General features: G+C 32.3%; 1 protein-coding gene and 1 non-coding gene across 5 annotated transcripts in view; one reads left to right on the top strand and one right to left on the bottom strand.

The window, feature by feature from the left end:
* The window catches only part of LOC145293168 (doublecortin domain-containing protein 1-like), a 562,737-nt gene that overhangs the window by 118,445 nt on the left and 427,705 nt on the right, over window positions 1–16,587 (top strand). For all 4 annotated transcript variants that reach the window (XM_080139630.1, XM_080139632.1, XM_080139631.1 and 1 more), the window contains exon 3: window positions 15,096–15,275. In XM_080139630.1, the coding sequence (XP_079995756.1) occupies window positions 15,096–15,275 (180 nt within the window). The remainder of the gene's footprint in view (window positions 1–15,095; window positions 15,276–16,587) is intronic.
* LOC145293581 (U6 spliceosomal RNA) lies at window positions 7,521–7,625 on the bottom strand. Its single transcript, XR_013869743.1, has one exon. It is a non-coding gene; the product is annotated as a U6 spliceosomal RNA (small nuclear RNA).

Raw genomic sequence — 16,587 nt, 5'->3', positions numbered from 1 at the left:
TTTTTTTTTTTTTTTTTTCTCCTAAACAACTGAAATGGACTTTTCTTGGTGGCCGAACTGTTAACGTTGCAGATCTTTTTGTTTTGTTTTTTTCACACTTTATTTTCCTACTTTTACTCATGACTCCGGGTTTGATCCTTCCTACTTACCTACCATAACATTTTTTAACCCCCCCCCCCGTCCCGGAAACAAACACTCGGGCAACGCCGGGTACCCCCGCTAGTAAGTAATAAATATTCGTTCATTCCATTTATCATTGTTGAACTGACAATCTTTCCAGCTTTAGTGACTTTTAGTTTTAGTAAATGTTGACTCATTTGTAAATAAAAAAATGAATCGAATCTAATATTCAGTGCTATTGCTACAATCGACACTCCAATGTTCAAGCTTGACGATATAGTTTTGTTTTTTTTAATATAAAGATTTATTACAAAGATTTACACATGGCCGATCAACCACGGACCCATATACAAGGAATTATGGGTAACTGCCAAACAATCAGTTTCTGTTTTCTCTTATCTTTATTTTCTCTTTCTTTTTCCCTTCTCTTTCTTGTTTCATTGTCTTTCTTTTTTTTTATTGTCAATAGATAAAAAGAAGTTTCACAAGAAACTCATCAATTGTCATTTGCAGTTCATTTCCGAATATTTCTTTCAATTTAAAAACAATTTTTCTGAAATTCCCCATTCGTTTTATTCTCAACTTATTTTAATATCGATTTTGTTCACATTTTTTTTCATAGGAGTTGTCATTTTTTGTTTCGATTACAAAAATTTTTGAAAGTGTATATCAATTTTATTTCTAACACATTACTTGCAATAGTGAGTATGTGTGTGTATATATATATTTGACTGTGTGTATATGTGTGTATACGTATGTATGTGCATACATATATGTGTGTATATATGTGGATGTACATGTGCATATATGCATATGTATGTTTATATATATATATATATATATATATATATATATATATATATATATATATATATATATATATGTATGCATGTGTGTACATGCTTATAGGTATCCATATATGTATGTGTGTGTATATATATATATATATATATATATATATATATATATATATATATATATATATAGGGGTGGAATAATAAAATGGTTGCCATAGAAAAGACAACCTGATTCCATTTCCGTTTGATGAAAACCGGTTTTCTTTTTTATTGCAAACTATCAACTAGTTGGCCAGTTGTGTACAAATGCCAAAAGCAACAGGAGATTTGTATCATGTCTGAAAGTGATGCAATGTTCAATGAGCGAGATCGAAGATGCGCTGCTGTACAAATCATGGTCTCTACCGATCCAAGTTATGACAACAGGACCATTGCCAGCTCTCTCAAAATGCATCGCGGGATTGCCACGAATTACAGGGACGTGCCCAAGGTGATGAAAACAAAGTTTCCAGCCACAGTTATGATCTTTGGTTTGGTTTGAAGTGAGAGCCACATCATGCCACCTCACACATTCGAAGTCAGCTTGAAAGTCAACACCAAAGTGTACCTGGATGTGTTAGAGAGTGTGGTGATTCCCTGGGGCAATCAGGTGGCCGCTGGTAGACCCTGAGTGTGGCAGCAGGACTCGGCGCTGGTCCACAAGTCCAAAGAGACCCAGGCTGGGTTTCAGAAGGGGTGCTACTACTTTGTACCTTCTCTCACTGGCCCCTCCCTCCTCTCCTGACCTGAACCTGCTGAACTACTTGGTCATACGTTGAGAACATCAACATGGCCTCCAACAACACCAAATTTATCTGTGCATGTGTGTATATATATGTGTGTGTGTGTGTATGTGTGTGTGTGTGTATATATATATATATATATATATATATACACGCACACACACACATACACAGACACACATATCTGTGTTTGTATATGTGTGTATATGCATCTATATATATATATATATATATATATATGTATCTGTTTGTATGTATGTGTATTTATATATATGTATATATATGTGCATGCATATATGTGTGTGCGTGTGTGTAGATGCATATATATGTATGTACATATTCGTGTATATGCATATATATGAATGTATATACGTGTATATATACATATATATGTATGTATATACGTGTATATATACATATATATGTATGTATATATATCTGTGTATAAGCATATATATGTGTATATACATATATATGTATGTATATATGAATATATATTTGTGTCTATATATGTAGTTGTGTATATGCATATATGTGTATATATGCATATATATGCGTGTGTGTGTATGTATATATATGTGTGTGTATATGTGAGTGTATATATGTATGCCTATATATGTATACACACATTGAAGTATCAATAGATGTTCATATAAGCACATTTGAAATCAACAGGTAAAAGTAGAAATAAGTGAACACCTTTTTATCCACTAAACCATCAGAAAAATGTGAAAATTGCAACTATACAAAATATTATGCCAGATTTTGCTCCAGTTTCGAATTTAAACACAAAAAGGAGAGATAACTACTATCTATATGTGTCTTATGCATTTAACATCAAACATATTAATATATTTGTTCTTCTTTTGTGCAGAAGTTGTGTTGTTCTTCTGCATTTGAATACTTTAGGTGTAACTGCTGATCACTTCTAGTTTCATTCAGCAGTCTCACAAAATCTTTGCAGCATGGACTACGGAAAATCAGTAATTGAAATTTACTAGTTGAGATATTGCTGCAAAATCCTAGCATCTGCAGGTTTTTAAAAATTTGGAATAATTATAAAATTTGGAATAGTTATAAAATTCGGAATAATTATAAAATTTGGAATAATTATAAAATTTGGAATAATTATAAAATTCGGAATAATTATAAAATTTGGAATAATTATAAAATTTTGAGTAATTATAAAATTTGGAATAATTATAAAATTCGGAGTACTTCTTACCAAAAATACTCGATAAAATGGTGTTTCTTTAAAAGAAATATCATCTGTTTTTCATGGGAAGTACTAAATTTCTATATTTTTATGTTTATTTGGGCCTAATTATTGAAAGAGTAATCTTTTTTTCCTCAGTTTATTTTCATATACCCTTTTTTATATAGATCAGCATATCTTCTTTGCATATCAATGAATTAGCTGCCTTAAAAATGATGCTATAAAAAGACAGAAGGCGAGAGAAGTGTCGAGTGGTTGGTAGCAAATAGAACTAATGAAAAATGTCGTAAGCATACTGTCAATTATTTTTTATATTGAGATTACAGTTAGTTTACAAGTTAATTTCATAAAGCTGCCTAACACTTGTCAGTATGTAAAACAGATGTTAAATTGGTTATTATTATTATTTATTTATTTATTTATTTTATTATTATTTATTTTGTTTTATCTACGTCCAGAGAAGATCTTAAATTGCCCTATATGTGCTTTAAAGTAGCACTTGTTTACAGCACTGCATTCATATTGCCTTCTGTCGCTCTCATAACAACAATTTTTATATCATTGAAAGTATCTCTGGGAAAATTGACCAGATTTGTCTGCTCGTCCCTCGACTAACATTCACGTTTGTAGAGACTTCAATGTTCACAAGTTGGATGGCTAGCCCACTCAAACAAGATGGATGATGAGGAGAGGTATTGCAATGATTTCTCCATTGCTTATGATCTAACACAAATTGTTCACAAACCCATCTGTATACCCGACCTTGACAGAGAGTATGCAAATCTCCTAGATATTTTTCTTACAACTGTGCTCATCCTCCGTTCTGTCTCCATTGGATTTTCTGATCACTCAGTTGTCCTCCTAGCTAAGATAAAAAAAAAAATAAAATAAGTCCTCAGATGTACCTCTCCATACCACTGTATATCGATACTGTATGGCTGATTGACAATGAAGATTATGTAGAACTCTCTAGTTTTACAGAAGAAGTTTCATCTCTTAAATGCATGATTTAACACAATATATTTAACCGCATTAACTCCATGCCTGGACACTAAACCAGGAATGCCTACGTTCCCACATGGTTAAAAGAGAAGCTTATGCTCAGACTTTCTTTACTGTAAGTATTAACTTTGTTTAGATATTTATACCCAACTAAACCAAGTAATATACAAATAATGAGTCCACCTTATAAAATTGAAAGAATTTTCAACATATTAAAATTAAAATTACAGACAATTCAAAATAGTAAATTTTTAAACTGTACCATAAAAATAATTTGTGTCTCTAATGTCGCCAAGAATATCGTTTATAACTTGTTAGGTATGGTCATAAATGTCAGAAATTAAACTCACCTTTACTCTTAAGCTTTTACTGTTATTTGATGTTAGAAAAACATGTTTCGGCACTTCAATCATGAATTTAACCTTAAACCAATGTAGATATTTTTAATATCACGTGCTTTGAAGCTGATAAAGTAGAGAAAGACAACAATGCCACCACAGAAGAGACATTGCTAGTCTTTCTCTGCTCGATTATTATTTTGATAGATGCTCGGCTCAGCTCCAATCTCTGGTTGCACTTTGTAAGACATTCACAACAAGAACTCATCTTATTACCACAACTGAAAAGAACTTTCCTTTCTCCCTTTTTATGCCTAATGTCAAGCAGAATCTTCAAAAACAGACTGTCTTCCTGAGAGTTTCCAATCTGATGAACACGTTACCATGGGACTGCTCTTTTGCAGACAGCAACATGACCGTCTTCAAATCCAATGTCAACAAATACTTGTCATAAACCACCCTCATAAGTAATAAAACATTTTTCATTCCATTAACGATTTTGTATCTTCTCATAATATTCTTCATCATTAAACCTTATCCTCGAGTACGTTTGATCTTGATAATAGTGACGTATTAATGATAAAAAAAAACATTGTTAATATTTTAAAATCCATCTATAATTGATGTGGCATATAATTGGTCATATATTAGCGATAAATCAAAGTCATATTTTTTCTCACATTTAAATGAATTTTGACTTTCTTTCATGTTATTTTCTTTTCCTACAGCGTTTCTTACATATAACTTCTCTCTTTGTCCATAAGTTTTTCATGATTCATTTTTTTCAATCGATTTAAAAAAAAATTATATAGTCAAACTTTATGTTCTCGATTTTTCTAGTAGTTCAGAACATTTTTGCTTGCTACGGTTAAATTTGTTGGTATTATTAGACATATCAGAAATATTTCCCAACATTTATGTTCTCCTCGCAATTCTCGGTATCAAAACCCAACACACATATGTCAGAAACTTACTTCTGCTAAAGGAACCCACTCTCTTTGACAGAGGCTTTTTATTTGAAAAACCGACCGCATCCCATTTGCATATTTCCCCCAAATCTCGTTACCTCACGTGACCACCAATTCATAAATAGCAGGAGCAGCCATTTTTTTTTTTGTCTTTTTCCCTTTCCTGAAACGGACGGCACGTTGAACCAAGTATGATTTGTACTAATTTTTAATCACAGTTACATTGACTCAAAATTTAATACATGTTTTTTGGGGGGGGGAGTGCTCATGCTGTTACGTAGTTGGGGAGTCATGTAGAAATTAGTCAAGAGTTGGCAGTCAAAGAGGGAAGTCAACAATCGTTAGTCAGAGGGAGAGAGACAGTCCACTGACCAAAATGGCTCCAAACAGGGGAAACTGTCAGAAAATGTCAATAGTAAAAATCTAAGACGAGCATGTAGTTTTACAATAGGGAAATATTGGTCAATAAAGCTGCTGTAAATACAACCAAGACATCAGGTTGTATGAATCTTCATTTGCAGCTTTTCTGAGGATCTTTCAAAGCAAGCTCAACCTAGATTGATAAGATATGTTTCTCCATTGGCCGATGTTGACCTCCTCTAAGCGAACTATATCCGTCCCCTATTATTGTAAAGATAATATATCTTAAATGTTATATGTCCTGTTTATATACACTTAACATCTCAGAGACAATTAAATATATCATACAACAAACGAAAAATAGACACATTCATATATACTCGTAAATATATGAACACATTATATAGACTATATCACAATGCTTAAATTTAAGATAGCCTTTTCATCAGTTTATTATGCTAAAGTTTGAAATATGATTTGCCTTGAACTATCATGCATAAGTTTGAACTAGCATTTTCATTGGTCTATTCTGCTAAACATACAGAATGAATGGACGCAACTTAATACCGGTTCTTGTTTGTTTTTGTTAAAAATGCCTCCTACTCAAACGATAACATTTAAGCTCTTTCCATCTCCATTGAATTATTGGCTTGACTTCTTTTCATGCTGCTTTATTAAACAAGCAAATTTATAAATTCTTGCATAATTTTATTCGCTTCATTACTTTTTTGTCCGTTGGTGTTTCTATCTTTTTTCCACAGAACAAACAAGCAACGAAATTCGTTCAAAACTGGGGGTGTATTTTATTCTCTCTTTTTATGCAAAATAATGAGTGCAATTGTCTTTCAAATGAAATCCGAATTTGCTTTTGTTGTCTTGCGAAAACATTCAATTCTTAGCCTCATGGGCAAATGCATTTGTTCAGCAAATTTTACCTGTATTTTCAGTTTTTATGTTTTAACAGACTGTAAATCAATTACGAAGCGATTCACTACAGTATGAAGAAAAATTGCTTTAAAGCTTTAAGTTTTTTTAATGATAAAGTATTGAAATTTTACACAAATCGTTAAGTTATTTCATCATCTTTATCATTTTTGATTAGAGACATAACATTTTTAAATATGAAAACATGTTACAAAATTTTTGAGATGATGATCGATAATTTCAAGTTGATTACTATTCTCATCTTGCTTGTTAGTTTTACAACGTTTTGGACGATCACTTTCTTCAACCGCCTCTTTTCAAACTCTGGAATCTTTATCGAATTCAATAACGTATACAATATATAGGGGAGTTCTATATTTTTATTCTGCCCGAATGAATCAGAGGGGATTATGTTTCATTATTATTATTATTGGCTTTCATACAAGTCAACAAACGATCTGATTGGAAACCTGTGGTATTCTCTGGAAGCTGAGTGACAAGTCTCTCCAGACGTCCATTCCTCTCCACCTCCTTCGATAGCATTTGCAAATGAATCTGCATCATCGCAACAGCCGCTTACCATTGATTTCTCGCTGGTAGTGGCCATTGGTTTATACTGGAATTTGAGTGGCACTCAGCCTCCCCAGGGTCCCAGTTCTCTTTGCGCTTGTCCAGCCGAGGTCTGGTTGGTGCTCACTCCTCGGTCTTTCAGTCCTTATTGACCCTTCTCGGCCCTTTGGTATCATTTTTTTTTGGGGGGGGGGTCGGTGATGAAACAATGGGAGGAATGCATGATGGGGGGTGTAGAACTTGTAAATATGCAGCTTCGGTGTTCTTCATTCCCTGTAACGCTTATTCGTTATATTGTCTTGTATTATTCTCCGCATTCAAGGGTTTTCCTTAATATTTCAGTCGTTTTCATTATCGTTAGTCGTTGTACTTTTGCAGTTATTCCTCTGATTCCAATTTCTGACATTCTTTTTTCAAAGTTTTTCGGGATTGTTCCTAGTGCTAAAAATATGGAATGCTTCACGAATTTGCGTGTCATCCTTGCGCAGGGGCCATGCTAATCTTCTCTGTATCGTTCCAATTTTTATTATTATTATTATTATTATTATTATTTCTGTTGTTAGTGGTGATGGAAAAATTAAATGTAAAATCAATTTTCTATATAAATTTATTATAATTTGATATCTTTATGACCTAACTCTTAAGTAAAATAGCTTATAATCTCTACATACTAATATTTTATGTCTTATAAATTATTATACTGAATTATATATGCTTTTAATTCTTTATTTTATTCTAATTAATATTTTTTTTTTATATTCTACTTCTTTAATCAAATATTTTATTGGTTTATTTTCCTATGTTCACTTATTTTTTATTTATTTATTTTTTTTTCTTTCCTTTTCTCAAGTGAAACCAAAATTGAATCCGAAAGGATTTTTCCATTATATCAAAAAAGGGGGTGTGTAAAATGTTTTTGACTCCTAATGGGGGTAGTTATTTAGTCTGATTTCATTTCATGCTACCCCCCCCCCCCCGACATCCCCAACCGTTTCTCAACCCACTTCTTTTTCTTTTTTCTATCCACGTCCCTTCTCTTCTTCTGTGACTCCCTTACACTCGTTCGCCCTTTCACCTCTTCGTCTAATGATTTCCTAGTAACTCCCTTCCCTTCACAATGATAACCTTGAATACGCCTTCTTACTTCTTTCCTTTTTCTTCTTTCTTTTCTTTTTTTCTTCTTCCCTTATTTTGAATGTCTGGAGTATATATGTCCCATAACACCTCTCCCTTTAAATTTCATAACATTTTATTTTAAGTAAATATAACTTTTTTCTTTTTCTTCATTTGAGGACTGGTTTCTTCAGAAAAGCAACCATTTTTTAAGTCGCCTGACGAGGACTTGCGGTTTAAACTGACCATCTGTCTGAAACATTAACATGTCCAGTGGTGCAACCTTATAAATTTGTTTCTATTAATATGTGTGTGTGCGTGCGTGTGCTTGTGTGTGTGTGCGTGTGTGTGCGTGCGTGCGTGCGTGCGTGCGTACGTGTGTGTGTTTCTAATTAACACACACATTCTGCAATTATTATATTAAACAACTTTAATTTGTCTCCTGCATCATCAATTAGACTCATCCTGAGTTTGCCACGCCTGATCTATGTTGTTCTTTACATTCTGCGATGTGATTAGAATAAAAATTTCTCTTAGTTTCTCTTATTCCACATGTCCAGATCCTCAGCCTAACTCTCCAGTATCCACAGCACCTAGCATCAATGAAGATGTGGTGAATAGTATATTTTTGTGCTTGTTTTAGCTTAAGAAGTTACCTCGTATTTCAGTGTCTAGTTTCCCCATTGTTGCCAAAACAGCCGTGGGAGTTGTTGGAGATTCTTTGTCACCATTATTGTAAAATGGCTTTAATACCAGCATGACAACATGAATTGCTATTAGCAGATATTTATTTAAATTGAATACACATGGCACTCAACACTGCCAGAGGAGGCAAAATAAGGTTTCAGACTGTGTGTGTAAGTTTTGTGTACATATACAATTGGTATTAACATATTATCCACTGCTCATTTTACAAAAAATAAATGAAATTATTGTGTAATAACATCAATATTAAAAAAAAACTAGAATTAATATATCTTTTAAAAGTTTCTATCATGTAGAAGAGATAATTATGATAATATATATATATATATATATATATATATATATATATATATATATATATATATATAGAGAGAGAGAGAGAGAGAGAGAGAGAGATAATAGATAAATAAATAATAATAAAATAAAATGATAAAATAAAAAATAAAAATAAAAGATAAAATACAGAATATGTATGTGTATATGTGTGTGTATATATGAGTGTGTGTATGCATATATATATGTGTGTGTGTACGTGTATATGTGTGTATATATGTGCGTTTATGTATATATATGTGTGTGTATGTATATTTGTGTGTATGCATATATATAAGTGTGTATATGCATACCTTGACCAGGTTGATTAACAATATCACCAGTCGATTTGAACCGTTTAAGTGTCCGCCAGACCAACATTCTGTTGATATTTAAGATCTTTGCTATGTCAGGTGCTGTCTTCCCAGATTTGAATAGCTCTACGATGGGGGTTCTTTTTTGTAAATCCTGTGGCATTCTGATATAAACTAAAGTTTCAGTTATAGCTTAGATTTATACACATGAAAAACATAAAAAATATAGATAATTTGTTAAATATAGAAAATAAAAGAATCTCGTAACGGTAAATTTTGAACACCCTGTATATATGTGTTTGTATGTACATATATATGTGTTTATATACAGATGTGTGTGTAAATATATGTTTGTATGTATATGTGTGTATATATGTGTGTCTATGAATATGTGTGCGTGTACGTATATAGATGTATATGTGTGTGTGTATGTATGTATATATATGTATGTGTATGTATATACAGTGTATCACAAAACTGAGTACACCCGTCATATTTCTGCTAATATTTAATCATATCTCTTCATGGGACAATACTGACACTTTGACATAATGAAAAGTCGCTTATATAAAAGGGTTAATTTATTTTCCCCTCAAAATAATTCAAAATATGATCATTAAAAGATAAACAACTGCCAACAAAAGTGAGTACACCCCCTCCCCCAGGGAAAGTTGTTAATATTAGCATACATTATATCAACTGTCAGTATTTTGTGTGACCACCATAATTATCTAGAACTGCCTTTACTCTCCTGGGGATGGAGTTTACCAGAGCTTCATAGGTAACTACTGGAATGCTTTTGCACTCCTTCATGACGACATTGTGGAGCTGGCATATATTTGAGAATTTGTACATCTTCACCTTCCGCTTGAGGATACCAAAGATGTTCTATTGGGTTCAAGTCTGAAGACATGCTTGGCCAGTCCATCACATTTACCCTCAGCCTTTTCAGTAAAGCAGTGGCCGTCTTGGAGGTCTGTTTAGGGTCATTGTTATGCTTGAACACTGCCCTGTGACTCAGTTTCTAGAGAGAGGGGAACATGCTTTGCTACAGTATTTCACAGTACATGCTGGAGTTCATGTTTCCCTCAATAAAATGTAACAACACCTGCAACACTCATGCAGCCCTAAACCATGACATTCCCACCTTGACTGTAAGCATGACACACATCTTTGTATTCCTCACCTGGTCTCTACCACATGTGTTTGAAGACATTGGAATCAAACAAATTAATTTTCATCTCATCAGATCATAGGATATGGTTCCAGTAATCCATGTGCTTTGTTGACATGTCTTCAGTAAACTGTTTGCAGGCTTTCTTGTGTATTGTCTTTGGAAGAGGCTTTCTCCTGGGATAACAGCCATATGCATTAATTTGATGTAGAGTGCGGCTTATTGTCTGAGCACTAACAGGCTGATCCCCAACCTCTTCAATCTCTGCAGCAATGAAAGGAAGCATTTGGATGTGACTCTCAGTATGTGTGCTCAGTTCTTTGGACGACCTACCTGAGGCGTGCTCTGAGTCGATCCTGCTCTTTTAAAATGCTGGATGGTCTTATCTACTGTGCTGCAGCTCAGTTTCAGGGTGTTGGCAATCTTCTTGTAGCCTTGGTTATCTTTATGTAATACAACAATATGCCTTTTAAGATCCTCAGAGTGTTCTTTGCCATGTGGTGCCATGGTATGTTTGGACTTTCAGTGACCAGTCTGAGAGAATGTGATAACTGGACTACAAATTTGAACATACCTTCACCCTATGCACACATGGACCTAGTAACACTAAATAGTCACATGACATTTTGGAGAGAAAATGACAAGCAGTACTCAGTTTGGACATTTAAGGGTGTAGTTTCTTAAGGGTGTACTCACTTTTGTTGGCAGATGTTTATCTTTTAATGGTTATATTTTAATGGTTATCTTTTAATGGTTATATTTTAATGGTTATCTTTTAATGGCTATCTTTTAATGGTTATATTTTGACTTATTTTGAGGGAAAAATAAATTAACTTTGTTATATAAGCTGCACACAGACTACTTTTTATTGTATCAAACGCGTTAGTTTGTCAGTATTGTCCCATGAAGAGATATACTTTAATATCTGCAGAAATGTGACTCACATTTGTGATACACTGTGTGTGTGTGTGTGTGTGTGTGTGCATATGCGTGTGCACATATGTATATATGTGTGCATGTATATGTGTATATGTATATATGTGTGTGTATATATATATATCTCATATATTTGTTTCATTTTATTTGTCAAAGTTCTCAGAAATCAAAGGGCTCTCTTCTTAGAGCAAAAACTTGATATCTGTATGAAATACATAAATATTTGAATATTCCATTAAAGTTTTCCTTTATCTCGCAAACAGTTAGTAAAGAAGTTGAGAATATAATTGTCTTCTACCCAATTGACCATTTTAATATGTTATAGTATATATTTCTTGTGGTCTCTTGGTGCTACTCGAATATGTTGAATTATCAGGTAAATCTGAAAACAAAATAGCCAAAGTGAAAACGGTGCTTAGTATGGAGGTCAGTGAAGAAGAAAGCTAAAAAAAAAATCACTAATGAGTAGGGCTGTGACAACAGAATATTCTTTTCATTCTTTTGACTTTCGGGTATATATCCGACACAGTAAGACACAGTCAATCAACCGAGAACCACATCAGTCTATATATAAACATATAAAGTATTAACGAATATATACTCAAGAGTCAAAACAATGAAAATAATATGCTGTTGTCACATCACTACTTATCCTAGTTAAATGATACTCGAGAATAAGGATATTTTCAGTTGAATGATGAATAATCTTATGAGAGGATTGAAAATAATGAATGGAATGAACAAAATCTATTAAGTGTAGTTTATGAAAACTCTTTGTTGACATTGGGTTATTATTTGTTGTAGTCTACAAAGAAGCAGTCTCATTGTGCAGTCCTGTTTCACAGGTAGGAAGTTCTTGGGAAAAAAATTCTGGAAATTACGTTTGATCTTAGGTATATAAAGGAAGAAAAAGAAGTTTTTTGATGTGAATGTTTTACAAATAGGAACCAAAGATTGGAGCTCAGTCGAGCAACTGCCATGAAAATAACGATAGAGTAGAGAAAGACTAGCAATGATTCTACTATGAGGAAAGTGTTGTCGAGAACTAAAGATATGATCTCCTACTAGATTGCAAAGTTGATTTTGTACCAATGATATAATGTTATCAACGAAAGAAAAAGGGGTAAAAAAGAATATGGAAAAATACTAAGTTAAATAAATACTGTTGAAACTTCATAATACTTTGATTATATTAAAACTAGAATGTTCGAAAACGCTCATTACTTTGGCCATCTTTGTAGCTGCCTAACCTATATTCTAGAATTTGCTTCTAACTATTTTATAAAGTTTATATTTATAAATTATTATTTATTTATTTAGATTATATTCTTTTTTATTTAAATCAATAACCTCATTTCAATTTTTAGCTAAAATATAAATGTATTTCTATTCATTTGAAGCATTCAAATTGAAACATGTTCAAAATTAAAAAAAAAACTGTTGCTTTTCAACACTCTGCTGCAAAATTATAGTTTAAATAATTGAATACTTTTTCTTTCCATTCAATTAAATAAGTTTTTAGTTGAAGTCTAGAATTGATGTGTTCGTCTTTTTATTGTACTTAAATACATTGAATTCATCACGTGTTACATTCGGACACTTCAATCTCCCAAAATATAGAATAAGAAAATATAATTCTATTATTCTGATTTCCAGTATGTTAAAAAAAATTTTCAAACCTATGAATTTTTCTAAGATGATGGGAAGCACTTCTCTTTTAAACAACGATTGGACAGCTTTGTAAAAATATGAGTTAGTTCCGGTTGAAGCTTCTTGAGCACTATGATTGGAATGTTGCCAACCAGTAATCTTACTGATATCAAAGTTTTTGAAAAGCTTAACAACATCCCGAACAGATCCATGGATGCTGCTCAGAATGTTTACTGTTATAGGAAGAAATTCAGGGGATAAGAAACCTTGATTGCAAGTTGTGAAATTTGATGCAAAATTCTTTGCAAAGAGTTTGGTTTTATCAGATGCTGAGGATATCACCTTTAATCCATTAACGATGGTTAAAATAGAGGTCTTACATCTGATCCAGACGCTGGAAGTAAGATAGATGTTAAAGATGCTTCTCATTCAATTGTTTTTCATCATTAGCTTTTAATTTGTGTTCTTAATTCCTTCAAATTAAAAACAAAGCTGCCTTACATTTTAAATCTTAACTAGAAATCTGCTAGATGACTTTAGAACTATGCTCCACACACTTCTGAACAACACAAATTTTATAAGGTAAAATGCAATAAGGTCAAAGTATTATACACATCAGTATTTTGTATGTATACATACCCTACATTAATTTTTGTTGCATAAATATTTTCTGTCATCATTTTCAATAAATAAATCCTATATATTCAAAAACACTTTTACAAAGACAGGCATTTTTATGCAATGAAATGAATATGTATTTATTTTTTTTATTAATGGGTCACCACTTATCAAAGCTAAAATATAATTTGCAGTTAAGAATTACTGATATAAGTAAATTAACAGTTAAATTACAATGAATGTTATGAGAGGATTTAAAAATCTCTCCATTATACTCTTTCAGAAAAAACACTCCTCTAGCTAAAACGACCATCCACAATTCCACCACCCTATCTGTGCCTAAATGTAAATGTGTATTCCATGAACAAAGTTTCTTTCCTAGAAATGCCTGCTCATGGAACTCTATTCCACTTGCTTGCTTTCCAGCTGACTAAAATATCGTCGTCTTCAAGTCTAATGTAAACAAGTTATTGCTGAGCTGTTCCTTTAAGTAATCAAATTATACCAAACTTTCAGTATTAACGATTACTAAGCTGTTTCTCGATAACTACCATACACTCATTAACCCTTATCGTCGAGTGGCATTCGGGCCATGATCAGTCGTGACTCCCTTTAAAGAAAAAAATCAAAACAACAGCCAACTAAGAAAACAGCAGTTCTCCTTCTTTTGTCAGAGATATCGTTCATGGAATGTGAGAACTAAAGGACAAAATAGACTGCCAAAAATGAACCTATGGTTCACTTTTTACTTTTCATGAATTCGATATTTGCCTGCACCTAATAATGCATTTCGATGAAGGCATTTCTTGTGTTTCTAATTGGATTTGTCTCTAGCAAGCGGGTAAATTTGTTATCATCTAAACATGGTAAACTATGAATTATCGAACACATTTTCAAGGTTTTAGATAAGAAATCGCTCTACTCATACAATCTTAATTGTCACTCTCATTCGCAAATGCCTCCAAGAATCTGAACTTCGAATAAAAAATTTAATTGCATTCCATTATTTAACTAAATAATTTATATCTACCTTGCGAAGTCATAATTAATGAAGAATTGTTATTAATAGAGAAGTGTGATTCATTAAAGATCAGATGGATGCCATGTTGTACATATTCAATAAAGACAACTGTTTAATAAAATAAAATGTACATGTTTCATTTACTTGTAAATCCATGTCATTTTTTTTTTCATAGACGGCGAACACGTGAGTGGCTTATTGAAAATTCTCCTTACAGTCAGCCCCTTGCTTCATCAAAACCTGACGCGGATAACTCATCTTCAAAAGGACTTAGAACAGAAAACATAAGCGATGCATATTTAATAAATATGAAAAGAAGGCGTCGACCTGCCAGTGCCCCAGCAAAAAGTATAAGGTATGGTTTACTTGCTTACATGGTTAGTGCAAAAGTTTTTCTCCAATTTAAAATTTCACCTTGAAAATGAAAAATTGTGTTTTTTGAAATCTTTATTCATAAAAATAACGACATTTGCTCTCTATAATTCGATTCCATCCGTCAATGAACTTATAAAGTTTTTTAGGTTTTGATGTAAAATATGAATCTAACTCATATTCTTACGTTTTGATGTGAAATATGAATCTAACTCATATTTTTAGGTTTTGATGTGAAATATGAATCTAACTAATATTCAATCTCCTCTCATGATGTTAACCTAAGGCCATCTAAATACTTTTGTGGTCCTAAGGGAGCTAGGTCAGACAGATGGGCAAGATTTTCAAACCAAATTCCCCTATCTAGATCTTTAATCAATAGTGCGGTGTTAGGACGAGCATTATCATTATGGAAGATGATTCCCTTTCGGTTGACTGAAGAAGGTCGTTATATCATATAGTATAATATTACTTCAGATACAAAGCAGAAGCTTAGGCCAAACAATAATCGCCAAAAGAATACCAACACCTCTCCACTGCGACAACTTAATTACACAAAATCGTACTCCCCTCTCCTCGCTCACCCCTACTCCCTTCTTTGACCACAAGCGAAAACCTCTACTGCTCACATTCACAAAGTATACACGCCACTTTCTTCCGAACGTTAACCACACCCAAATATCTTATAAAACTAATATAATTTTCACTCCCATTTTAATATGGATTCTTTGTTTGGTCTGATGAACTGTTATCCTTGAAGTGGGATTCCACTGAAACATGTATACACATATGTAACCAATAATGTTTGTATAATAAACAGACTATATACCAGCTCGATCCTGCATTGGGCACTATTTAATAACCACGTAAGTATCATTGGATTTACATCTAGGAAACCAATCGAATCCACCATATATATATATATATATATATATATATATATATATATATATATATATATATATATATTTATATATATATATATTTATATATATATATATATATTTATATATATATATATATATATATATATATATATATATATATATATATATATATATATATACAGTGATGATCATATTTATTGGCACGGTAAAATAAAAGTTAAATTTTGTCTAATAAATTCTAAAAAAGGGATTAAATTAAAGAAAATAACAAAGTATATTATGTATTTTTAACTGGCCTTTCCAATGCAGCAATCGGATTTTAGAAAAAATAAATAACAAAGGAACAACAAACATAATTGCAAAAAACCCTTGTTCAAAATTATTGGCACGGCTTTGTTTTTCTTTTAG

This window comes from Euprymna scolopes, chromosome 14 (genome assembly GCF_053919585.1).
Source record: "Euprymna scolopes isolate OS-2025 chromosome 14, ASM5391958v1, whole genome shotgun sequence".
Taxonomy (NCBI): domain Eukaryota; kingdom Metazoa; phylum Mollusca; class Cephalopoda; order Sepiida; family Sepiolidae; genus Euprymna; species Euprymna scolopes.
The sequence above is the reverse complement of the archived record's forward strand: the minus strand, read 5'-3'. Positions and strand labels throughout refer to the sequence as shown.